The 26,202-nt window shown below is 35.0% G+C and overlaps 1 protein-coding gene across 20 annotated transcripts in view; it reads right to left on the bottom strand.

The window, feature by feature from the left end:
• CDC42BPA (CDC42 binding protein kinase alpha) overlaps positions 1 to 26,202 on the bottom strand; it is a 309,540-nt gene that overhangs the window by 195,564 nt on the left and 87,774 nt on the right. For all 20 annotated transcript variants that reach the window (XM_082612490.1, XM_082612482.1, XM_082612485.1 and 17 more), the window contains exons 3-4: positions 17,439 to 17,522; positions 7,957 to 8,052 (exon numbers count right to left, since the gene is read on the bottom strand). In XM_082612490.1, coding sequence (XP_082468616.1) covers positions 7,957 to 8,052; positions 17,439 to 17,522 — 180 coding nt within the window. The remainder of the gene's footprint in view (positions 1 to 7,956; positions 8,053 to 17,438; positions 17,523 to 26,202) is intronic.

Genomic DNA, 26,202 nt, shown 5'->3' with positions numbered 1-26,202 from the left:
ATACAAAGCGTAAAAAATGAAAGGATACAGCAAAGTTAACATTAGTTACCTCAAGAGGGTGAAATGAAAGATGAAGGTAAGGACTATTAACTTTTTAATGTATACAGATCTCTGTATTGTAGAGAGGAAAAGATCTAGTCAAATCGAAGTTGACCAATGGAGTAAAGTTCTACAAAAGGCCAAAGGTGATGGAGTCAAAGGGAAAGGTTGACAGGAATAATCCTAAATATAAAGATCTACCTCATCCACATTGAGAAAAAAGAAAAGAATAGGCCCAAATATGGATAAATTTGTATACGGGGGAAGGATGAAAGGAAATGCTGAGATCAGAGCACAGAAAGTTAAGAAAGTTCATGCTTGAGTCACCAATGGCTTTCATTTTTCCCAGGAAGTAGGGGTTATAGAATGAGGGTGCAGGAATATTTGTATAATGTCCCTATACTGGAGATAGGGATCATAACTGTTATTCCTGCTTTATGGCTATGTAATAAGAGACAATAAAGATAAATGATTTGCCCAAACATTACATTAAAGAGTAGGAAAGCCAGAACTCAGAGTTCTTGATCTTTGATCAGTTTCCTTCTTACTCAAATTAAAGAAAGTCAGTGTTCAGTAAAAAAGTTGACAATATCCATGACATAAAAGGGTACGTGCTAAGCATCAGAATAACAAATAAGAAATTAAGGATACAGGCTGAGTCCTCAGAAATCTTGTATCCCTCCAAAATAAACAGATCTCTAGGTGTAGATATACACATCAGAAAATTTCCAACTCTGAATTTCTAAACAATCTCTAATTCAAAGTTTGTGCTTTTTAAGGAACTACATTCCAAGGAAAGAATGCTAAAGTATGTGAAAACATACAATAAATAGATTGTGTCCAGAGAAAAAACATTTCACAGAACACATATGCTTTTAGAAATCTTCTTACGGAGAATACCAAACTCCTTTAGTCATCTTGCTGTCACAAGAAGAGATTAATAGTAAATCCTTAGAGCCCCACCTTTTATTTATCCCTCCTAGCCCTTTTTTTTTCACTCTTACAAAAATACCTTTCTAATAATTTCTATCTCCAGCACAAACTGGATTCCTATAAAGAATTTAAAGTTCATATGACTAATTACAATTTAACATTTAAATATCTTTCATCCTCTAATCAGTTTACAAATGCTAATTCAAAAAGCAAAATTTTTGCTTTAAATATTTTCCTATCTGTTTTTTTTTTCTTCCTCAAACATAAAATAATGGGAAACAGTGAATAAGAAAATGTGAGGAAAAAAGAAATTTTCATTGATTTGTAATATTCTAAATGATATCTAAGTGATAAGAAGTTTATGTGTCCATATAGATACAACTAAGTAGGTTTGTATTTAATGAGTTTTTCTTAAGGAAAATACATCTTAATATCATTCATTAAATTATGTAAGTTCTTCCTAAACAAATAAAATGTACATATGCTATGACCATATATTTTTTTCATAAACTGGCTAGAGTGATATTTGAGCATATTACAAATGAAAGTCAAATTATTTACCACAGCTTCCTTGAACTGTACAGCTCTGTAAATCATGTTACTTATTTGACTGCTTTAGGGCTACTAGGGTTAAAAGTTATTTTGGAAAATAACTATGTATAATAAAATTTCTTTTTGGGTATCTAAAACAAGGTTTGTCAACATTTTTTAGTGATTTTATTTTCTAATATTTCATGAATATTCAAAAGAAAACCTTTGATGATAACAAGACAATTTAGGACTTCTGACTCTTGAGACTAATATACCATGAAGGTTTCCCTAAACTAAAGAAAAACTGGCAGTTTACAGGAGAGCTGACTACTAGAGTATTTCAGTCCTCTTCCAGTTATTGTGGAATTTTAATTCTAATATAATTAATGGCTGACATATACACACAATTTCTTAGAAATGTCTTTGAAAAAGAAATATTAATCCTAATCTCAAATGCAAAGAGCACAGATAAGACTAAATAACTCAGAGGCGAGAGAATGATAAGTCAGGCTTTTATTCATTGAAAATTAGGCAAAATTTTGCTATATAAAATTTGGCATTTGGACATTTTATTTCTGTATCTATATATATTTCTATATTTATAGCAAAATGTAGATTTTTAAGCAATCCATAAATATACAGTGTTACATCTACCTACAGTAGAATTCATTATCAAAGTGGATTTTAGTCCTTATCCAAAAACTTTTGAAAAATCATCATGATAAACTGTTATAATTTTGCTAAGCAAATACTTGGCATATGTTCGATTTACTCTTAATTTTGCTGACAAATCTATGCAGATTATATTTGCACTGATACATTTATCCCTAAAATCTCATATAAGTATGGTAAATTCAAGTAAAATATTCCATTCAATTTAACAGCTGAGCCACTAAGATGTGCAAAGCTCTACATTATGACTTTTAAACAATTCTGACTATAACCCACAAAAATAATATGGTTTATATAATTATTCAGTAACCATTATAAAAGAAATGTCATGAAACACTATTTACTCTTACTATTTGAACTCTGTCATTTCCTAGTCTATTTAATTTTTTAAATGTTGGTGTAACCTACTAAATTGATTTTATGACTCACAATTTGAAGTTTGAAAAACACTTTTATACTCTGGAAGAATGTATGGGATACAAAGACAAGTAATGACCCTGTTTGAACACCTGAACCTGGCCTGAAATCAGATAAACTTCACGGCTATTAAGTTACACTAACCTCTAATTATATTTTAGCTAAAGATAGCAGGGTTCATGTCATCTATTTAAAAATTTTTTAAGTTGTACCAAAAAAATCAAAGATACGTACATACGTAGGTTAATCATATAATAGCAGTACTAAAAAAATGTAAAGCTAAAATGAAATAAGAAAGATTAATTCAAATTGGGAATTCTGGAAATACTGTTAAGATGTAGAATTTGAGTACAATTCTAAAGTATTAGCTAGACTTCAACAGGACTAGTGGCAGGAAGAGGAAGGAGTGGCACTAGTATGAAAGATATCATGGACAATAAAAACAAAGACAAAAAATAAAAGAGTACACAGAATGCTCAAGAGTGGAGGGTATTCCCTCCACTGAGGCTGAAACAGAGAATTTGGGCAGGCACAGTATTTCCAGTCATATCTTTTTATTTACCACTATACTATATTTAACACTATTAATGGTTTTCTCTACCAACTCTCCTTTCAGTTTCCATGGTGCAGTATTTTGATTCTCTTTCTTGCTCTGACCATTTCCATTAGTTTTCTACTTCTTGGGGTGCCCTATCTCTGACTTCTCTAGGCAAACTTGTTTTCTCATTTTACAAGCACTGCTCAGTGATTCTCATTTACTCTTTGTATTCACTGTTATCTACAAAAGACGGTGGCCAAGTTTTTCTGTAAAGGACCAGAGAGTAAATACTTTAGGCTTGGCAGGCCAAGAGGCAAAATCAAGGATATTATATAGGTACATATATAATAAGAGAGAAAAGAAATTTCCACACATTTCACTAGCAAAATGCAAAATATAATAATGATAATTGAATACAATTTTTGTAATATGGACTACTAATGAGAAAATTAATTCTTTTGTGGGGAGAGGGGAATAGAACAGTTTGCTTAACTGGGGCTCAAAGATAGTATTCCCTACCATCAAAAACCTACTGCGGGCCTCCCTGGTGGCGCAGTGGTTGAGAGTCCGCCTGCCGATGCAGGGGATACGGGTTCGTGCCCCGGTCTGGGAGGATCCCATATGCCGCGGAGCGGCTGGGCCCGTGAGCCATGGCCGCTGGGCCTGCGCATCCGGAGCCTGTGCTCCGCAACGGGGGAGGCCACAACAGTGAGAGGCCCGCATACCGCAAAAAAAAAAAAAAAAAAAAAAAAAAAAACCTACTGCAAATGTAAATCTGCAAATGCTGATCTGTATTGAGATTCTACATATTTCATCTGTGAAACTCTATTCACAAAGATAGGTACTGCCAAATACTCGTATCAGTTCATGAGTATATAATTTTGATTGAGCATATTCCTCTACTTGAAATGCATCTATAGAATGCTATTAAAATTTTCTCCTGATTCCTGTGTATAAGTATGTCATTACTGCAGATTAACCACTTCTAACTGAAATTTAGGTGGAAGTTCTCAACTGCACAGTTAAATGGATGTTGAACTACAAACACTTCCTTTGCACTTGCATCAAGTTCCAAAAATTGCTGCTAGAACTGTAGTTTGAGCTCAAAAGATCTATCGGCTGCGAATCCATGTGGAAATGGAGATCTCACTCCTGTTTACTTTTGACAGCATGGGAAGTAGATACAGCAGCTTGACATTACTTGTGATTCAAACAATGTCAGTTGTCAAAATGACTTCACCATAGCATAGCTTTGCATATAAGTGTTGTTTTGCCTTGTAATTTTATTTTAAATTTATTTTTAAAACATATCAAGTCTACAGGAAAAGCTAATTTCCAAGCCTTTTCAATACTTCATAATAATGGCTGAGGGTGGGGTTTTTTGTTCAGTTATATTTCAATCGGTCCTTTGTTCAAAATATCGCAATAAAATGTTACCACTGCAAAACAAGTGAATGGCTGTATGGTACAGCAAGAATGTTTAGCTTTGATTTCTGATAAAAATCCATGGAAATGATAATAGTTGTTTCCAAAAAACTGAATGAAGCGCAACATTGATACTACTGGTTCAACACATGATAGATTCAAATATTTGCTGCAAACTACCTGCTGATTAATAAGACAATGAACATCCACATGCTTTAAGCAACTAATATTTTCACATGATTTGTAAATCTGTCCAAATAAGCCTTTTCCTGCTCATACATATTTTTACCACTCTCAACTGTAATATGTTTTAGCAGATTCCAATTCAGGTTGTACCAAATCAGTGTTTTCTCAACTTCTTTGAAAATAATACGACTGTAATGATTCCACACAAGATATTCACAGAGGCTAATTCCTCAGCTATTTCAGACTCAAACACTGACTCCTCAAGTAACAAGGACTGAGCAGAATCAGCACCATCTTTCAACTCAAGAGTCAAAGAAACCCTCTCAATATGACAGGAAATGATTATTTCCCTGGTTTTAAAATCCACCATTGATGCTGCTCCCATTGTCCTCGATCCTTGAAGCAACTGTTCTCACCAAAATGCTAATAGTCTTAGGCAAGTTTATTTTCTGTGGACACATTTCTTTGGCTGCTGCAATCAAACATGATTTAATTAACTCAAGATTGGTAAATGGCTGTCCTTGTTTGGCTAGTAAGTGAGCCACTCAGGAACTTACTACAGTTGCAGCCTCATTTTCATTTTTTATTTTGTGAAAAAATTCTGCTGTGATAAGATATTGTTTTAAATTTTCTAACTTTTCTGACTGCTGCTTTCCTGTGAGTTAGGAATGTTGTGATGAGTGCTCAGTGTGGCAATGTAGACATTTATTGTATTCTATTAGTACAAGTGAAGTGTAGTTGTGTAATAAACACTATGCCGTAATTTAATTCATTAACAAAATAATCCACATTCTACTGTGCCTTAAAAGCATGATACTGAAAAGTCTACTTTTCTTATTTTGACATGAGGCATATGCACTGTTAATTTTAAAAATAATAAAACGTCATGATATAGCACTTGAAATGCTATCAAGTTATAAATTGAAATGCTATCAAGTTATTAACTGTCACTGCACTTTGTAGTCTAAGTGCAAAGCAATGAGTAACACATATAGTGTGTTACCCTCTGTCACAGTGCCAGTCTCCATCATAACTAGTCAACTCTGCCACAAAGCAGCCATACATAATACATAAATCAATGGGCATGGCTGTGTGTCAATAAAACTTTATGAACACTGAAATTTGAACTTAATATAATACTCATATGTCATAAAATATTCTTCTTTTGATTTTTTCCAACTACTTAAAAATGTAAAAACAATTCTTAGCTTGCAGGCTGTATGAAAATAGGTGGTGAGACAGATTTGAGCTGCAGGCCACAATTTGCCAAAATCTGATCTATAAGAACTCCAAGACACCCTCAGGAACACCAGACTTACATATCTAACCCATTAAATGGATCACATGACAATTCAAACCCAACATATATCAAACTAAGCTAATCATCTTCCCACCTACTTTAAATTTTCTCTTCCTCCTATATTCCCCAACTCAATTCATCACCTACCAACCACTGAATCCCACAAGTCAGACACCAGAAAACTGGGAATCATTCTGACTCCTCTCTCCTCCACTGACCCTCACTCAAACACAAGTCCTAACTATTTTACTTCTTAAATAGTACCTAAAACCATTCCCTCCCACTGTCACCTTTATTCAATCCCTCATTATCTGTCACCTGAATATTGTCTCCTAACTAGTCTCTCTAGTTTTGCCCCCTGAAATCCATCCTTAACACTTCTGCTAAGATGTTCTATACAAAATATAAAACTGATTATCACACTATCCTTAAAACCCTCCTGGAAATTAGAATAAAATTCGAACTCTTCTGCATGGCCTACACTCTGGAAGCCTCATTTTATAGCTCTCTCCCCTCCTTATCATAATCACACTAGCCTTCCTCTCATCCCTCAAACAACCTCAGTCCTTTCCTGCCACAAACACTTCTACAGTCCTAAAACAGCAGCTTCCAAATTTGCTCTGTGAAAGAACCCTGAGAAAGCATGAAGGAAAGTGGAAGGAGGAAGCTAAGAGGTCAGTCAGGGCAGTTGCGCTTCTATATGCTTCATTGTATAGGCTTTCAGATATAATGTCATTTTACAAAACACACACACTAGAGTTCCATGCTCAAAAAAATATCTGTTTTTGAAACTCATGACTGTAAAAGTCTAATTTCCTTACCATAACGTATAAGGTGCTATATTATGTGACTCTCTCATCTCTCCTCCCTCATCCCCAAGCCTCTCTTTCTATCCTTCATCAAGAGGAACATAACAGGTGGCTTCAAATCTCCATGCTCACCAAGCCATCTCCACCTCTTCTCCCTTCTTGGTTTAGCCAATGTACATTTGTCTTAGAAGAGCCCTTATTGACTTAATACCTTTGGATAAATGTTATATTTTTCTTATATGAAACAATGTGAAAATATTTTTTACTTGACTGTGAAGTCCTTGTCTGGTTCCCCTCACAAGAATGTAAGAATAAGAAAAGAGATCTTTTGTCTGTCTTATTCACTACTGAGTCTCTAGAATCTAAAGAACAATGCCTAGCACACAGCACATGTCCAATAAGTATCTATCAAATTAATGAAAAATGTCTTACTAATTTTTATATCCCAGTACATAGTAGTAGTAGCTGGCACAAAGCAGGAAATCAACACATGTATGCTAAAAAATAAACCTTGAAATAAAAACTGGGGTCAGAAAATGAAGAGCTTTGAATAACAGGCCAAGGAGTTGTACACTTGACTGTGACAGATATCACCTATTTTCCTATGTACTTGTTCATCTCTTCAATCTTCAATCGGTAGTGCTTCTAACAGTTTGATTTTCCTCCAAGCACTTTTCCAACTTCTTTTGTCAAGTGGTTCATGATGTTAATATAAAATTAGACACAGCCTAGATTTTAAATATGGCTCTACTTAAAGTAACACATGACAACTCTGAAAAATATGTAAAATTCTAAATAGTAATAGAATACTACAAATAAGATAACTTGAGAAAATAATGGAAAAAATCCTGACCACCTTTTATAGAATGTAAATCTGTTTGGATTTAGTTTTGACGCGTTTATTAAAAAACATAAATAATTGCAACGGAAAGGTACTGAATTACCCAGGGAAAGAAATCTCATATCAAAACAGACAGCTTATACTCTGAAATTCCGTGGTTTTCTAAATAACATTTACTTTAAATAATGCTTAAGAGAAAATAATGCTAAATTCTGCCAATAAAAAATTAAGAAGGATATAGAAACATATAAAAAATGATTCTTACTAAGTTATTGTCATCTTGGAAAGCATAATGCAAAGTTGTAATCCATTTATTGTCTCCATTCACTAACACATCCCTTTCTTCACGAAAACATGCTGTCTGAAAAGGAAAAAAACATTTTTTTAGATAAAGAATACTTCATGTAAAACTACGAAATATATTATGCAAACAACTGCTTAAAATATTTATTACACTTTCTGTTCTGAAAAGGGAATACATCTAATATTATATGACTTTCCAATAAGTCAAGTTTCAAAGACTCCTCAGAAATTGAACAACTGGAACAGTACACTTAAAAGTATTTTATATTTAAAAATACTGTTGTAGGGCTTCCCTGGTGGCGCAGTGGTTGAGAGTCCGCCTGCCGATGCAGGAGACACGGGTTCGTGCCCCGGTCCGGGAAGATCCCACATGCCACGGAGCGGCTGGGCCCGTGAGCCATGGCCGCTGAGCCTGCGTGTCCGGAGCCTGTGCTCCGCAGCGGGAGAGGCCACAACAGTGAGAGGCCCGCGTACCACCAAAAAAAAAAAAAAAAAAACTGTTGTACTTCAAAAAAATCAGAAAAATACACAGAATTATTTAACAACCATGGTCCAATCTACCATCTAGATAATATAAATGTCAACATTTTGTTACATTTACTTCTGATCGTTTTGTTATTAAGAAAATATGATACAAGTTGTAGCCTTCCTATTCCTAGAACATTCCTGTCCCTTCTCCCTCTGAGAAAATGAATAATCTGAAGTTAGTATATATTCTTCCCATCACATGCTTTATTACACATGTATGTGTCCAAAAACAATAGAATTGTTTTGTGTTTGGAAAACTGCCATGAATAGTGTAATTTCATCTATCCCTTTGCATAGATGGCTGTTTACCTTTTAATTGCTGTGGTATTCCATTGTATGAATACGGCAGAATTTATTTATATAACCCCCCAATCACGAAAATCACCCAATTTTGTGTTATTTCAATGCTGCAATGAATATATTGGTACAAATGTACAGTAAGTCCCCTACATATGAACCTTCAAATTGTGAACTTTCAAAGATGCGAACGTGTGTTCACATGTCCAATCACATAAGTTAGTTCACCTGTCTGGCATACGTTGCCACATGCATGCATCCTCTACAAGTGGTTGTGCTTTTGTGTGTACTTTACTGTACAGCACTGTACAGAGTACAGTAGTACCGTATTTTTATTTCAAGCCCAGGATGTCTGGAAGCAAGTGTAAAAGCAGCGGTGATGTAGCTGGTACAGTACTAACCAGACATCACTGGATCATTATTTCAAGGGGGTAGATAGAATTGAATCCAGCAAGGAACTAAAACCTGTGCCATCAATGTCAGGCGTGAGTGAAATTTCAGCTTGCCCTCTGTCTCCTATTGCTGACGATCCTTCAGCTCTACCATCTCCCACCTCCCCTCCCTCCTCCAGTCAGTAACTCTTCTTGCCTGTTCACTCGATGCCAGCCCCCGTATGCCAGGTGTTGTACTGCACTACTGTACTTTTCAAGGTACTGTACTGTAAGATTAAAAATGTTTTATTTTTTGTTTGTTTTTTTATGTATTATTTGTGTGAAAAGTATTATAAACCTATTACAGTACAGTACTATATAGCCAACTGTGTTAGTTGGACACCTAGGCTAACTTTGTTGGACTTACAAACAAGCTGGACTTACGAACGCACTCTCGGGAACGGAACTCGTTTGTTGTAGGGGACTTGCAAGAGTTTCCCTAGCGTATACACCGGGAAACAGAAATACTAGTTTTAAGCGTTTTCAACTTTACCAGACTCAGCCAATTTTCTTTCTTAAGTGGTATGCCAGTTACTACCCTCACCCTAGTGTATGAAATCTCCCCTTTTTCCCACATCCTCAACTGCACTTGGCATTGTTAAACTTTTAAGTGTGTGTCAATATGATGGGTGTGAAATAATATCTCATCATTCTTTTGATTAACATATTCCTAATTACAGGTGCAAATAAATAACTTTTTGTTGCACTCATTTTTAAATTAATTTTTATTGGAGTATATTGCTTTACAATGTTGTGTTAGTTTCTACTGTACAGCAAAGTGAATCAGCTATACGTATACATATATCCCCTTTTTTGGATTTCCTTCCCATTTAGGTCACCACAGAGCATCGAGTAGAGTTCCCTGTAAATAAATAATTTTACATATGCTTATTGGACATCTGAGTTTTTTCTTTGAAAAACTCCCTTTGCCCATTTTCTCTAATGAATTGTCTTTCTTACTGATTTATAAAAGTTTTAATTTTTTCTGAGGATATATTTCCACTATTATAAAGATATATCCTGGAGAACCTTAGAAATGTGTGGCTAAAAATAAAAACTAACTTTATATGATACTTTATAATTCTATAATATATCTTTAAATTTTTAATTAAAAAGCTGCTATGCCAAAAAGAACTGAAAGGTAAAGTAGAAATTAAAAGTCTCCCTGAGTCACGCCCTGAGAGTTTCACTGTCCACCTGTTACGTCCAGAGGTTACTACCAATAACTCAGTTGAATGTCTTCTCAGAAAATTTCTGTATACACATAAGCATATAAACACACACACACACACAACTATATTCATATGGCATCCCATCTCCCCTATCTTTTCTTCCTTTACACAAATGAGATCACAGTGCTCTGTAAGTCATTTTTTTCAAGTAACAATATATCTGAACAGCTTTCCACACCAGTACATAGAGACCTAACTTTCCTTAATGGCCGTACCACATTCCATACACACTGAAAAACCATCATACAGTATTCTACACATAGCAGGTGCCTAATAATTTATTTCCCACAAGATAAATTCAACAGCCATGATATATAAAACAATTAGCATTACTTAATTTACCCTAATTAAGTACCTTAATTTTTTTCCACCTATTTCCATAAATTTTATTTGATGCAATAGGATTTCCAAAGCCATTTATTAAACAGCATCACCAAGGAAAAATTTTAAAACAAATAAAGCTTAAACCAAATGAATGGGCAGTTTTACCTGTCAATTCAATTATTAAAATCTACAATATTATGCTTTCGTCCACTTTAGGGGGAAAATAGAATCACTTGACATCCAACTAAGTTCTGTTTTAGACTTTAACTGGCCTGAAATTATGGTTTGCTGCTAACATTTTAGAGAGGTGGTGAAGTCTGTCAAGCCTAGGAGACTCCTTTCTCCTGGCTTTATCTTACCAGGGCAGCTATCTGAAATTTTAAAAACATTTCCATCTAGAATCTGGAAATGTGACTGATTGATGACTCCAAACTAAATGAAGCTCCGAAGACTACCAGTCAACAGAACAGATTAACTTTAGTAGATTCTAATCTATTCTAAACTATGTAGTGAAAAAATAAATTAATTTTTAAAAACATAAAATATAAACTATTTCTAATATAAAATTTTAAACATATACAAGAGAAAGCAGTAAAATAATCCCCTGCCTCCAATGTACCCATCAACCAATTTCAATCTTATTTCATCTACACTCTCACCCACTTACCACCACCCTTCCTCCACGCACATACATGTGAACACTCACACATATGTATATACACAGAGGATTTTTTTGAAGCAAATCTCAGATATCATATGATTTTACCCATACATACTTAGGTATTAGAGACTATTCCTATTAATGCCTCAGATACTTAGTTTAGATGTGAAGCACAGTCTCCTTTTTTGCTTCAGTATATCACACTGTCCTCAGTTGGTTGTCACAGCTGAGGAGGGGTGAGGGGTAATGCTACCAGCATCTAGTGGGAAGAGGCCAGGGATGCTGCTTCACATCCTACAATGCATAGGACAGCCCCCAGATGGAATTATCTGGCCTCAAAGTGCCACTGCTGAAAAACCCTGTTCTAGATCAATATTAACCCAACCATGATGCATGTATACCAAGGATTCAATATAAAGACATTTAATAATGTCCATTTCAATTACATTTTTGAAAAAACTAAGTAAGATTTTTTTTTAAATCCTCCCTTAAAAAAAGAATATTTGGGTCTCTAAGAATGCGATAATCACAATATGAGAGGGTACTGGAGACCATATAGCCTCTTCATATTCTGTCACTCAGTTTCTATTCAACCAAACATTCTGCTTGCACAGTGATGGTTTTGAGTGTTGTGCAGTTTTACATTGTTAATATTCAGTTACATACTGTTTAAATTTTATCCTTAATGGGTTATTGGTTAAAAAGAAAGAAGAAAAGGAATACCTATGCTGAAAGAGAAGTTAGTACAGACCATATATAAATGATAATAATTCTGCAAGACTGTCACATGATTCTCTTCCCTAGATCCATAGGTGCATTCATCAGATCATTATTCTTATACAGAATATCCAAATTGCCCAAAAACTTGGAAATCACATGTTAAAATGAGAAAATCCATTCATGATATATCTACTTTGGCTTCTAATTTATAAGTAATAAAGACTTATCTCACCCATGAAGTATTACCACAGAAGAAGACTTTCAAATAATAACTGAATCATTCTCTCTAAGCTAATATTTGAGGGGAAAAAAGTCAAGTTTTTTTTTTAAAAAGATAGATAAACAGGTGGAATTTTAAACTGCAAAATGCAAGAACTTCAAATATCAGCTCTTACACACCAAAGCATCAATTTACTTTTAAATCTCCATATTAATATATATTTGGTGACCAAATCAAACATGAGATACGTCACATAAATCATTTGATAACATCCACAGTTGGCAAATGTGTGAGAAAACAGACATGTTTAAATACTATGAGTGCAAAGATATACTGATCCAACTTTTTTTAGAAGACAATTTGGCAATAGCTATCGAAGTTTAAAGGTATACCCGTCCCACACAACCCAGGAATTCCACTACTGAGGAGTTTAATTTGGGGAGTAGATAAATTCTAGAGTCAGCAGGACGTGAAAATCCCTTAGCGTAAAAATTATCCTTAAAATCCCTTCAACCTCAGCATACACAACCTGGAGTACCTCAGGGTAGCCAACAGCAGCATCTCTGATTAACAGTATTTCATAGCCCTTTCTATTTCTATGTTACATTGTATATACTTCTTAGGTGGCGTGACTAGTTCTGATGCACTATTTTCTCTCTTGTTTTGAAATTTCTCTTTGCTAAACACACATAGTTAGATTTGGTGAAATAACCAAATAAAAATAGTAAAAAGGTGGAAATAATCTAAATGCCCATCAATGTTTAAAAAAAAATCATCATATTAAACAATATATCCATTCAGTATAATGAAACTATTAAAAAGAATCAGGTAGGGGGCTTCCCTGGTGGTGCAGTGGTTGGGAGTCCACCTGCCGATGCAGGCGACACCGCTTCGAGCCGTGGTCCGGGAAGATCCCACATGCCGCGGAGCAACTATGCCCGTGCGCCACAACCACTGAGCCTGCGTTCTAGAGCCCGCGAGCCACAACTACTGAAGCCCGCATGCCTAGAGCCCGTGCTCTACAATAAGAGAAGCCACTGCAATGAGAAGCCTGCGCACTGCAACGAAGAGTAACCCCTGCTCACCACAACCAGAGAAATGTCCGCACGCAGCAACAAGAACCCAACGTGGCCAAAAATAAAATAAAAAATAAATAAATACTTTATTTAAAAAAAAAAAGAATTAGGTAAATGTATAAATATGGAAATGGAAAAATCCAATATATATTATGAAGTGATAAAAGCACTGTGAAAAAAATCAGTCTTTTAATATGATTCCAATATAGTAAAATTTTCTATTAAGGATAAATAAGAAACTCTTAATAATGATTTACTTGGAACAGAAAGACTGGACATCTGAGGGAGGGGAAAAACTGTTTTCATTTTTTTACTTGTTATTTTCTAGAGTGCTTGCATTTTCTTTTTTTACTATACGTAGCAGATCAGGAAGTAGAGGCAGCGCCAATCTGATGACCGCAATTCATTACTACTGTTAACCACTACTGCTACTACTACTACTGGCACATACGTGTATAAAAATAATAAAACAGGGCTAACAACAATAACAAAAACAGCAAGACAACAAGCATAAACCAGTACTATCACAGCTAAACCAAGATATATTATTCCTCCACTTATGGTATAGAGACAATTATCTTTAGTTAACAAATAAGATAACTGAGCCCAGTACTATCACAGTTAAACCAAGATATATTATTCCTCCACTTATGGTATAGAGACAATTATCTTTAGTTAACAAATAAGATAACTGAGCCTTGGAAAGGTTTGACTCTTGAGATGGAGAGCATTTCTGTAAACTATACTGCATCTTCCAACGAAATGAGTAAGCCATCTCCTATATGACTGAAATCAGTAAGAGTTGAATAAATCTGAAGTGAAAGTAAAATTCACAGAATAGATTAGGAGAAGTTAAGGGATTGCTGACATACTAACAAAGTTTGTAAATGATGAATCTCTAGAGACATTAATCTTTGTAACTATAAGATTATTTACTAATTATCTATCTGCCAGGTATAGAAAGAGACAAATTTCCTAGTATCTTCAAATAATCCATGTCCCACTAATTATATATCTGTTACATACCTTAAGTAGAAATAAATATGACAAACAGTTTGGAGGTAAATCTCTGAATAGTGCTCTAAAGTATCAACTATACGCAGGTTTAAAAAGTAAGAAATTTTGCTGCTCATTTATAATTCATTAAGCATCATTGGTAGGACCAGTTTTCCCAAATTAGATAAGTAATGATCAGAATGGGTTTCTTTTCAATGTTTTTTTAAAAAAGGATTTGACAATTCAATCACAGAAATATAATTCCATCCTACTTTAAAATCAATTCCTCTTTAAAAGTTTCAGTGTAGAATTTCTTCCTAAAAAATGAAAGTTTCAAATAGTTTGAGGCAAGTTCCTTTCAAATACTGAAACAGACTTGTATCCCCTCAAATAAACCCCACTTGATCATGGTGTATGATTTGTTTTATATATTGCTGAACTCTATTTGCTAATATTTTCTTAAGGATATTTGCATCTATGTTCATGAGGCATATTGATCTTTAACTTTCTTTGTATGGTCCTTATCTGGTTATTCCAACAGAATAATACTGACCTCACGCAATGAGTGACATTCCTTGGGTCCCAAGGCCCCTAGCTTTTCCACATTCTCTCTGCCTTTCAGAGTCTTTGCATATCTGTTTTATATGTAATGTCCATGGTCTTTAGCTGTACTTAATGGGAAAGATAGGAAGAAGCACATCTATTCCATCTTGCCCCAGAAACAGAACATATTAATGATTTTTAATTCAACAAAATAATATTTAATTTTTAATTATTCCTGTTTTATCTTCAATTTTGCCACTTCCTCCAGTGAGTAATGAAAGTTAAACCAGTTACTCTTTCTTTTCAAAATTCTTCCCCAACATATATACACTACCAAACGTAAAATAGACAGCTAGTGGGAAGCAGCTGCATAGCACAGGGAGATCAGCTCGGTGCTTTGTGACCACGTAGAGGGGTGGGATAGGGAGGGTGGGAGGGAGGGAGATGCAAGAGGAAAGAGATATGGGGACATATGTATATGTATAACTGATTCACTTTGTTATAAAGCAGAAACTAACACACCATTGTAAAGCAATTACACTCCAATAAAGATGTTAAAAAAAAATTTCTTCCCTGACATATCCAACATCATAAAAAGTAAGTACAAACTTTAATTAAATTTTTTTAAAGTTCTAACCCTGGAACACTAGCCCACTACAATTATGAGTTCTGTGAAACAATTAGAACAGAATTCTTTACTAATTTTTAATAATAAGACTTATTGCTCCAACTGCTGGCAATGCTGTCAGCCCCTCCAGGCTTTGTCTCAGCCACCGAAAGCCTACTAGTCCAAGGCCACGTCCTTCTGGAGGCAGCCTGTATCCAATGACTAACTGAGGCAAGTGCATAAAGGTCAACCATTTGGCCCAAGGCAGGACAACTCTGAAGGACCATTTCTGCTCCACGGATCCCTGTTGGATCAACAGAGGCTGAAGGGGCAGCTTGACTTCTCCCTGACAAATCGTATTTCACCTCCTTTCCCGTCTGTCAATGTCAATTTCAAAAGCACCCCGTAATAAATAGACTGCATACTAAACTCAATCTCAGTGTTTACTACCTGGAAAATATGACCAGTGACAGTAAGACAATCAGTTTTAGGGAAATACAAAAGTAAATATTGAAGTTACTGAATATAACGGGCACTGGCACATATGTCAGAGAGTGACATAGAACTTTCCAGACACTCTTTTAAACACGATTTTATTACCTCTGTAATTACCTCTGGGAGGTAGAGAGGGGCTGGACTTGGGCGGGGTATAGTCAAAGAGTACTTTAGCTTTATCTGTAATGTGCTATTACTTGTTTTACAAAGAATATATCTGTAATTTCATGTGTGCAGTTTTTTTTCAGTAGGCAAATAGAAAAAAAAGACTGAAAGCAAAACTTGCCCAAAATGTTATTAATTCTAAGTGATGGAATACAAGTGATTATTAGTTTCTTCTTTGTGTTTTGTTATTTCTTCAAAGTTTCTAAAAGAAAGAAATATTGAAGTATTTACTTTCACTACCACAGTATGTATCTATCATCATGGGAACCATTTTTGCTTTTCCCTATGTATTTGCTGTTTTTCAGGTTGCTACAAGTACTGGTATATACAGAAAGATTTCTAAGGGCTAATTTCTCATTATCCTCTTATGAATCTTACTACCCTCTAGAGCTAACACTCAGCCTACTCAGCAGTATAATCCTTCTGTAAGTTAAAATATTAAAATATTTCCACACCGGTAAGTTCTGCTTCCCTGAGGCCCCTGAATGCCCTACCTATAACAACTCACTATAACCCAGAACAGCAGGAGACCTCCAGAACCACTCCCCAAATTTACGTGTAATGTCAGGTTTGACATACATATCGGCTATTAGATATTTTTAACATCATTCCAGTCAGTCTTTCCCTCAAATCTAGCACCAAGATTAAAATGCTGACAACTCTTGCAACAGATTTTACTCCCATTTTTAATAATATAAAACAAAACATAAATTTAACTGCACAGTCAGCAATAAACAGAATTCTTACAGGCCATATTCAAAATTCCTGCCGAATTTGCTTATAGCAGAATACAGATAAATAATATAAACAAGTTATATCAAACTGGATATCAATCACTACAAAATTTCTTCCTACAAAAGAAACTGGTTTCCACACATCCTTTTAACATAAGTGTCTAAGCCTGACATTCAAAGGGTTTCCATTTGGTTTTCAGATAATATTAAAATAGCATCAAAAATGTAACATTCATCATAACTATATCATAATTGTGAATTACTGAATTTGTCTCTTAGGCCTTAAAAAATAATGCCATCATAGATAAAAGGTTACTAAATGATACTTAAAGACCTATGGGCTCTCTATAATTTTATTTTTCTCTAAAAATATTTCTAAAATATTATTTAAATATTCCAATAATTAGAATCTTACCTCAGCTCTTTTCAGCATTTCCCATTTATTCAATATTTTCATGGCAAATACTTTATCTGCATTTTTTAGTTTCACTACAGCAACCTAGGAAAGGAAATACAACTTTTAAAATGTGACAAATAATACTTTTTTCAGTCATCCATTTTCCTTTTTCCTCTCTGTAAAAAAAAATAAATACCAAAATTATCAGATTTCCATGCAGTTCAAATTCTAAGATCCTAAATCAAATAATATTGTCAGTTGAAAAAGTTACATTAGTGAACATGTGCCAAACAAACAACTGTGTTTTTGAACATGGTGTCGGTTGGTGATTGTATATTATATTCTCGTTTTCAAGTTTTCTGCTCTGGAATTTAAACTCAATATCTACTATCACTAAGAAATTGACCAAAATGTACCAAATGAAATAACTAGAGCTTAAACACTGCATGCCAAATTCCAACGCGATGCTACAGGGAAAGCCAGCTGCCAAAACAAACATGTTTCATGGGGATCAAACAGTATGCCATAAACTGACACGCCACATATTCTTACATACTATACCACAACCCCCAACGTGCGCGCACGCACACACACGCACACACACACACACAACCTAAAGATCAATTAAGGCTAACACCTCTACAAATTGCAGACTTCACACATACCTTTCCGACAAAAAAAAGAACAGATATTTCTGTATTTTGTATTTTAGTTATGGATCAAAAAACTGTCAAATACAAATAAGTAATCCCCTATTTTCACTCTCAACAAACTGATTACATTTCTGTTTCTACTTCTCTCCCTCAGTTTGACTAGATAATCTCAAAGGGCCCTTGCAGCTCACTTGGGATGCCATAGAGCAGAGACTGAACTACATAAGATTAGACAGAGGCTGTTTCCAGCCTTTACTGGGGGCAGATGGAGTAGGGGGAAGACAAATACTACTCTAATGTGCAGAAGGAGAAAACAAACTATATACAACATATCTTCAAACAGTTCAAAAGGGTAGTTCTAAGCATAGAGAATAGGTTTAAACTCAAGTCCAAAAATTTTTAAATCTTAATAGAAAATGTGCATATCAGGGGCAGTTAATAAATTTATTTTTGGATCAGAGTGCAATAACAATAATATGACTATATAATTAAAATCAGTGTATAATACTATAATATTACCTAAACTAGAATACATCTTGGTAATTGTCATAAATGGTTATACTAATGACTGTGATTACAGTTTCTCATCAATTAAAATGGTGGGAAGGAAGAAGAAATATCTCAAATTCACATACAGTCACTTTAGTCTTTAGTCATATCTGGTCATATCTGCAGAAATGATGGATCAGTTGGTTCATGTTTAAAGAAAAGGGGCTGTATAAGATATAGAAACAACCTAAATACCCAATGACAGATGAATGGATAAAGAAAATGGAATATTATTCAGCCATAAAAAAGAAGGAAATCTTGCTTTTGTGACAACATGGGTGAACCTAGAGGACATTATGCTAAGTGAAATAAGCCAGAAACAGAAAGACAAAAACTGTATGATCTCACTTCTATGGGAAATCTGAAAAAGGTGGACTCACAGAAACAGAAAATTCTATTTCTAGAATTCTAATTCTAGAAAGGTGGTGAAAGGGGCTGGGAGTTGAGGGAAATGGGGAGATGTTGGTCAAAGGGTACAAATTTCCATTTATAAGATGAGAGATGAGTAAGTTCTGGGGGTCTAATGTACAGTATGGCGACTATAGTTAACAGTGTTGTATTATATACTTGTAAGTTGTTAGAAAAGTAGATCTAAATGTTCTCACCACAAAAAAAGGTAGGGGGGGGAGTGTTGTGATAAAGAGCAAGGAAAAACTTGAAATATTTTTTTCACTAGGATCTCTGAAAGTCTGAAAATGCAAGTTTCACTATTCTGTAGACTCAAATCATATGCTGCACAATTGGGAGCACAAACAGATGGAAGGATAGGAGCACAGAGCTAGACATGCCTACATTTAAGACAGGGAAGAGATAAGGACGGCTATCCCTTAAGCCCTCTCTTATTCTGATTTAGAGAAGAATGGCTGAAAGACTCCAACACTTAGATTTGCCCTTCTCAGGTCATGTGGTGTGAAAAGAACTCCTCCCAGCACTGTGTGATTCACGAATTTTCTATGCCTATGAGTATATAAGTATCTGATGATAACCAGTATAGTAGTAGCAGTATTCACCAACACATATAGAGTGTGTTCTAAATGCCAGTTACTCTTCTAAGAGTTTTATGAAGGTCCACAATCCCTTACCTGCAATTCTAAAAGCCAAAGGGCTTTCACAATTCATTTGGCAACATATACTGACATCAGGCTAAGCATAGTTTTGGGGGAGTTTTGTTTTCTTTTTAATCTCAGTGTAAAGATAAACATGCTTCATTGCATAAACACCAATGCATTTGCTTATGAGGTTCTGCTCAAAACCCCAATAGGACTGTCATATAAAACAGAGTATATGTATTAAATTATCTTTCTAAAATCCAAATAATATTGGAACCAAAACCACCTCTGGATTATAGAGCTGTGCAGTAGAAATAAGCTAGCACTTACTGAACACTCAAACACTGAGCTAGCACCTATTGTGGCTGTTCAGGGTAGTGGTGATAGCGTGGACTCTACAGCCAGACTCAGGTTATACACAAGGATAAAATACTTAAAACAGGGTCTGGCGTTTTAATAGGTGTTCAATAGGTGTTTAATAGGTGTTCAATAAGCAGTAGCTATTATTATGTGTCAAGCATTGCACTAAGCACATTATAGCCCAATCTCTCAACTGTTGTTTACTCTATCACTAATATGTGGTAGACGTTATACATCCTAATTTCTTCAATTTCTGTAACTAGGAAATAAGAAGCTTTGATCTCTTCAACTTCCAACTTTATAAATTTATACCCATGACACATACATCAACATAGAAATACAGTTAGAAATATCCTCAAATGAACATATATATATACAAATAAAAACTAAGCCACAATATTTACACGTGGTTTCCAACAGTAAAATATTGTAAATAACTTAAAATATTCTGAAAGGTGAAAGTGACTGAATATATCACAAACAATAGAAAATTATTAATATTCTTGAAAATGTTGTTAAAGAATACTATTTAATAGGGAAAAGTTCACAATATATTGTTTAAAAGAAGTTTATTAAAATTTGTACACTAAAATTAATATTTTTATATAAAGTATATAGCTATACATTTCTATGCCATATTTATTCTGAGAAAGACAGTCATCAAAACATTTTAAAAATCAGGTATTTCTAGGGGATATGATTTCTATTGCCCTTTCTACATTTTCTGGACAGAACATATAAAATTTGAAGCATGGGATGGGATAGTATGGAATACCATACCTCATCCTGATAATGAAATGACCACTAATTACTGAGGTATTTATAGTGTGGCTGATAATGGCCAAAATGAGACCCATACTACACACATCTATGTGATAATCAGGAATGCCACGCTGCTGCAGGGTGAAAAACATTCTCAAAGCTATCTTACAACAGTTTCATGAGCTGCCTAAAAACTCTTCTGGAATGCGGTGGGATGTGGTGAAATAAAAATGTCAGTTCACACAGAACACAAACTTATGGTTATCAAAGGCAAAACGGAGTGAGGGAGGGATAAATCAGGAGTTTGGAATTAGCAGATACAAACTACTATATATAAAATAAACAACAAGGTCCTACTGTATAGCACAGGGAACTACATTCAATATCCTGTAATAAACCATAATGGAAAAGAATATGAAAAATATGTGTCTGTATCACTTTGCTGTACACCAGAGACCAACACAACATTGTAAATCAGCTATACTTCAATTTTTTTAAAAGTAAGTTCAGAAAATATTCTTAAATTATCAAATTGATGACATGATGAGACAAGAATATGAAGTTGATGAAGTGATAAAATAAAACTGATCTTGCTTTTCTCCTTTAACACTACAGATCATTTTCACGTTCATTTCAGTAAAGAAGAAGAAGGAGGAGAAGATTCTCCTAGAAATCTAACTTCAGGTTCTAGATTTTCAAGAACCACAGCTAACTGACATATAAGAGGGTAGTACGTTAAAATGTCCTTTCTTATATAATTTGATCAAAATGAAAAGTACATTTAGTATGGACGGGAAGATTATAAATTTAATACAGATCAAAGACATGTTTTTAAAAACACCAAATATAGAGCTGTTGTCTTTAAAGACAGCATATTAAAAGCACTATGATGGTAGAAAAACTGCAAACGCTACAGAAAAATCAGTAGGTGACAAATGTAAATGAATGAGTTCTTAAACACGATTTAAGAATCATCACTTATAGATACAACATATAACTTAGGAATGATCATACTACATTAAACAGAATTTCAATATCCAAGAAGCAGCTGGCATGCAGTTCTAAAAATCTAGTCTACATTCAATATATCCAGAATTTGCCATACCTCCTCCTCTAGTCCATACCATTCCCATCTACCATTATGTCTTGCCTGGACTATCCTACCTAGCCTCTCTACTCCTGCTCTCACAGCCCAAAATCTGTTCTCGAAACATCAGCCACAGTGATTCTGTTTAAACTAGCTCAGATCATGACACACGGCTCCAAAACTTCAGTTTCTGATCTCTCTCCATGTAAAAGTCAAAGTCCTTGCTATAACTTATAAGTAGCATGGTCCAACATATCGTGGTCTCCCAGATCTCATATTACTCTCCTCCTAGATCACTCTCTCCAAACATACTGATCACCTTGTTCAATGTCAACTTAGTGTTTTTCCACTTATTATTCTGTAGGTCTCAAGTGGTCTTTCCCCCCTATAGCTACATGGTTTGCTCTCTCCCTCCCTCCCTAAAATGTCATTCTGCCCTTTCACACTTTCTATCCCATTTCTTTGCTTCCTTTTCCCCTTAGCTCTTTTTACTTAACAAACTGTATATTCTATTTATGTATTTTGCTTACTGTTTGCCTCACTCACTAGAACATAAGCTCTATGTGGGTAGGTATTATTTTTTTCTCATTTGTTCACTAGTATGTGCCCAGTGCTTGGGAATCAATAGGTATGCAATAAATATTTACTGAATAAATAACGAGTGATTTGTAATCTATATGAGTGTATATACATAGAAAGTTGAAAGGCATCAATATGCTCAGCTTCAAGTACACTACTAAGTTGATACTGAAACTCATATAAAAATAAGGCATTATGATAAAAGAGATACAATTCTGTATCTTAAGGTTTAAGTGTGTACCAGATTATTCCAGCTCATGTTGCTCTCTTAACAATTATGTATGGCTTTTAAAGTCTCAACTTCACAACTTAGCTTTTATTATCTTTTGTGTATTGTTACTGTTCACTATTTATTGCTCCATGTCTTTGTCTCCTTTTTATCTCTGCTGTATAATGTCTACCATCACTTATTATTAATAATAATAAACAAAAACAACTCATTTATAGGAAGCTTACAGTGACTGGCACTGGGCTGAGCACAATACATATACTGCCAAAATCAATTCCTACACCACTCTAAAGTAGGTTCTACAGTCCTCACTACTTGATTACAGAGCTAGAGTTATTTACTGCTATGAGTACTGAACAGTTCTCCAGGTTCTTGAAGAGATCTTCCCATTCATCATGCCTATAGTCTTGATTCCTATTGTCATGTGAATGGTGATCATTGTTAATATGTATGGAAATCACTGTATTTGTTTTTTATAAACTGTTCTGTTAGTGATCAGTCTGTATTGAAAATATTTAATAAAAAAAATACTGAGTCTCTTTAACAAGCAAACTAAAAACACTACAAAGAGTTCACTAAACCGGCTAGAGGTATCCTCTCTATGGAGTTGCAATTTATACATATAGTAGTGATAGTCAAAATATTTAGAAATTGGTACAGCATAGGCATTGACCAATTAAAGCAGACACTGGCTATAAAAATATAGTATGCCCATGCCAGTGTGCCCCTATGGACTGAAGACTAGCCCATATACAGAGGCTTCAAAGGTGAATCATGCAATATAACTTCAAACGTCTTTCACTCTCCCTTGAATCCCAGGAGAGCCAGGGTACACAGTTTTTAAGGAAGAATGAACGGCTAAAAATAATTCTCCTTTCAGACCCTAAGACTAGGTTATGCAGACACATTAGGGCCTAGTTATGGTAATTAGAGGAAGCAAGCTAATTAAAAGCTTTTGACACCTGAAGCAGGGGTAGCAGGCCAAAGCAGCAAGCTTTCACAACAAGCTCTGAAGCCCAGAAGCCTTGAAGCTGCCGGAGCAAGGCTGGAGCAGGCAGAAGCGGTGAGCCACCAGGAAACTGTGGACAGGCAACACCCAGGGCGTAAGTTAAAGGTTTTCCTGAAAGCAAAAAGGAAAACCCAGCGTTAAGTTAAGCAGTAACTGACAACAATTGAGTCGTAGAGAGAAGGTTCTTAACTCATAGAGCTGTTGATTTTCAATTATATCTTGCTCCTTTATTATTTCCCATAATTTACGCATTTCTTGTAGGAGGTACATAAAATTATGCTTTCATTTTCAGAGTTTTTTTTTTTTTTCAAGAAAAAGCATAATTGAGAGAAATGCTGTTTCTGTCAGATATCCATGCCAGAGATGAACCTATCCACTGGGTCTATATAATACCTAATGACAAATTCCTGATAGAAGACAAAATACTTTGGAGAAAAAAAAATTCTCCTTAGGGCTGTCTTTGCATTTTGAAATCTATTAGTTGATAACTACTACAGGGTATGTAAGGCCACCAGAGATATTTTAACCAGGAATGAATAAGCAGTAAGAACTCATAAACCAGCCAATACTACTTTTCTGTACAAAATTCACTGTGTCTTAAAATAGAGTAAATTATCTACAATCTATTTGTTGCTTTTATTTTACATACTTTAATTGATATACATACAGAGCAAGGAGAGAGGGAGGGAGGAGGGAAGGAGGGAAGGGAGGGAGGGAGGGAGGAAAGAAAGAAAAAAAGGAAGAAAGGAAGGAAGGAAGGAAGGAAGGAAGAAAGAAGGAAAGAAAGAGAGAGAAAGAAAGAGAGAGAGAAAGGAAGGAAGAAAGGAGAAAAGAAAAGGAAGGAAGGCACCTTCTCATACTAAATCTCAAATATTATCAGTCATGCATTAAATACTCTGAATTGACTCTGGATCACACTGGCCTATGACCAGGAAGGACTTAGTCTACTGACAGCCAGACTGCTGTCTGCAGCAGCCCACTCCCGACCCTGCACCCATTCTTCAATTCTTCCAAGCATTAGGACTATAGAGCAAATATCACTGTCCTTAACTATCTGCCTCACTTAATCCTAATGAGTAACTATAAGCAATTCTCCAGGGCCCTGTCCTTTTCTTCAGTCCCTTTTATGGAAAAAATATATATAAACAAATATACATATTATTTAAGTATTTAAATTATTGCTTTATTTTTTCCATAGTTCAATCTCAACTGAGCCCTAAACCTATCTGCAGCCTCACCATTAATCCTTTGTCCTTTACCAATCTTCTAAAATAACCTGTGCCACCCTGCCACCACCATCTATCCTATCCCTGACCTATCCAAACCTTGCCCTGCAATAAATGACCTGGTAGCCTACTTCACAGAAAATAGATCCTTCACATTCCCTCATACCACCTTTAAATGTTTCTATATTTCTACTTCTCCTTACTTCTTTTCCTTTTGAGCCCAAGGAAGAAGTGTCCCCACCACTTGCAAGGATAACAGTATCATCTGAGATCTTAATGCCATACTCTCCCCTTCCTTTTCTTCTTTCCCTTGTTCCATTAAAGATTTATTTCTGGACTTCAAGCCTTCTTTCTTATGGCTCCTGAACACCAATTGATAAACTTTTCCATGACCATCTCCCATCCAAAAACAAAACATAAAACAAAAACTTTATTGCCATCCTACCTTCCCCTCAAGAAAGTGATATCACATCCCTTTTTCCACAAGGTATCATTTCTCCATAAAGCACATTTGTAAAGAGTACTATATGCTTGCTTTTTCCACTTGTTCGTTATTCGTTTCTCAGCCTCTTTCAATCACCTATTTCAATCTAGTTGCTATTTCCCTCTACTGGACTGAAATTACTCTCTCAAAGATCAATAATGACCTTCCAAATTCCAAATAAAATATATTGTTCTCAATTCTCATCTGTTTCAACCTCTCTTCACTATTGGACATCACTGACAATCAATATACTTCCCTACTTATTCTTTTTTCTGTAACCTATTAAATGATTTTCCCCAAGGATCCCTACTCCACATTTTTTATATCTCCTCTCCTTCCTGACCTGTATTATCTATTCCATATGCCCTAATTAATATCTCTACGCTGATGACTCCTAAATCCTTATCTCCTAATAGGTAGACCCATACTTCTAGTTACCTATTAGTCATCTCTCTAGAATGTTCAGCAAATATTTCAAATTTAACAAGTCAAAAACCTGCACGTTAGACTCATTTACTCAGGTTGCATACCTCAATCATCCATGATTTCTACCTTTAACTTATCACTGACATCCAAAGTGACTTCTTTAACAATCTGTCTATCCCACCCATCCTTCTTGCCCACCGGCCTGGTTCAAGCCCTCATTATTTCATCTGAAAAATGATAATAGGTTCCTTTTTGACCACCTTACTATATGTTAGACATTATGCTAACTGCTGAGAATACAAAGAAATAAAAGAGCCCTTTGTCTCAAAAATCTCACAGTCCAGTGTGGGAAACATAACTAAACAGATA

The sequence above is a fragment of the Mesoplodon mirus genome (assembly GCF_964341445.2).
Source record: "Mesoplodon mirus genome assembly, chromosome: 3".
Lineage (NCBI taxonomy): Eukaryota > Metazoa > Chordata > Mammalia > Artiodactyla > Ziphiidae > Mesoplodon > Mesoplodon mirus.
Note: the sequence above shows the minus strand (reverse complement) of the source record. Positions and strands in the feature narration are given on the sequence as shown.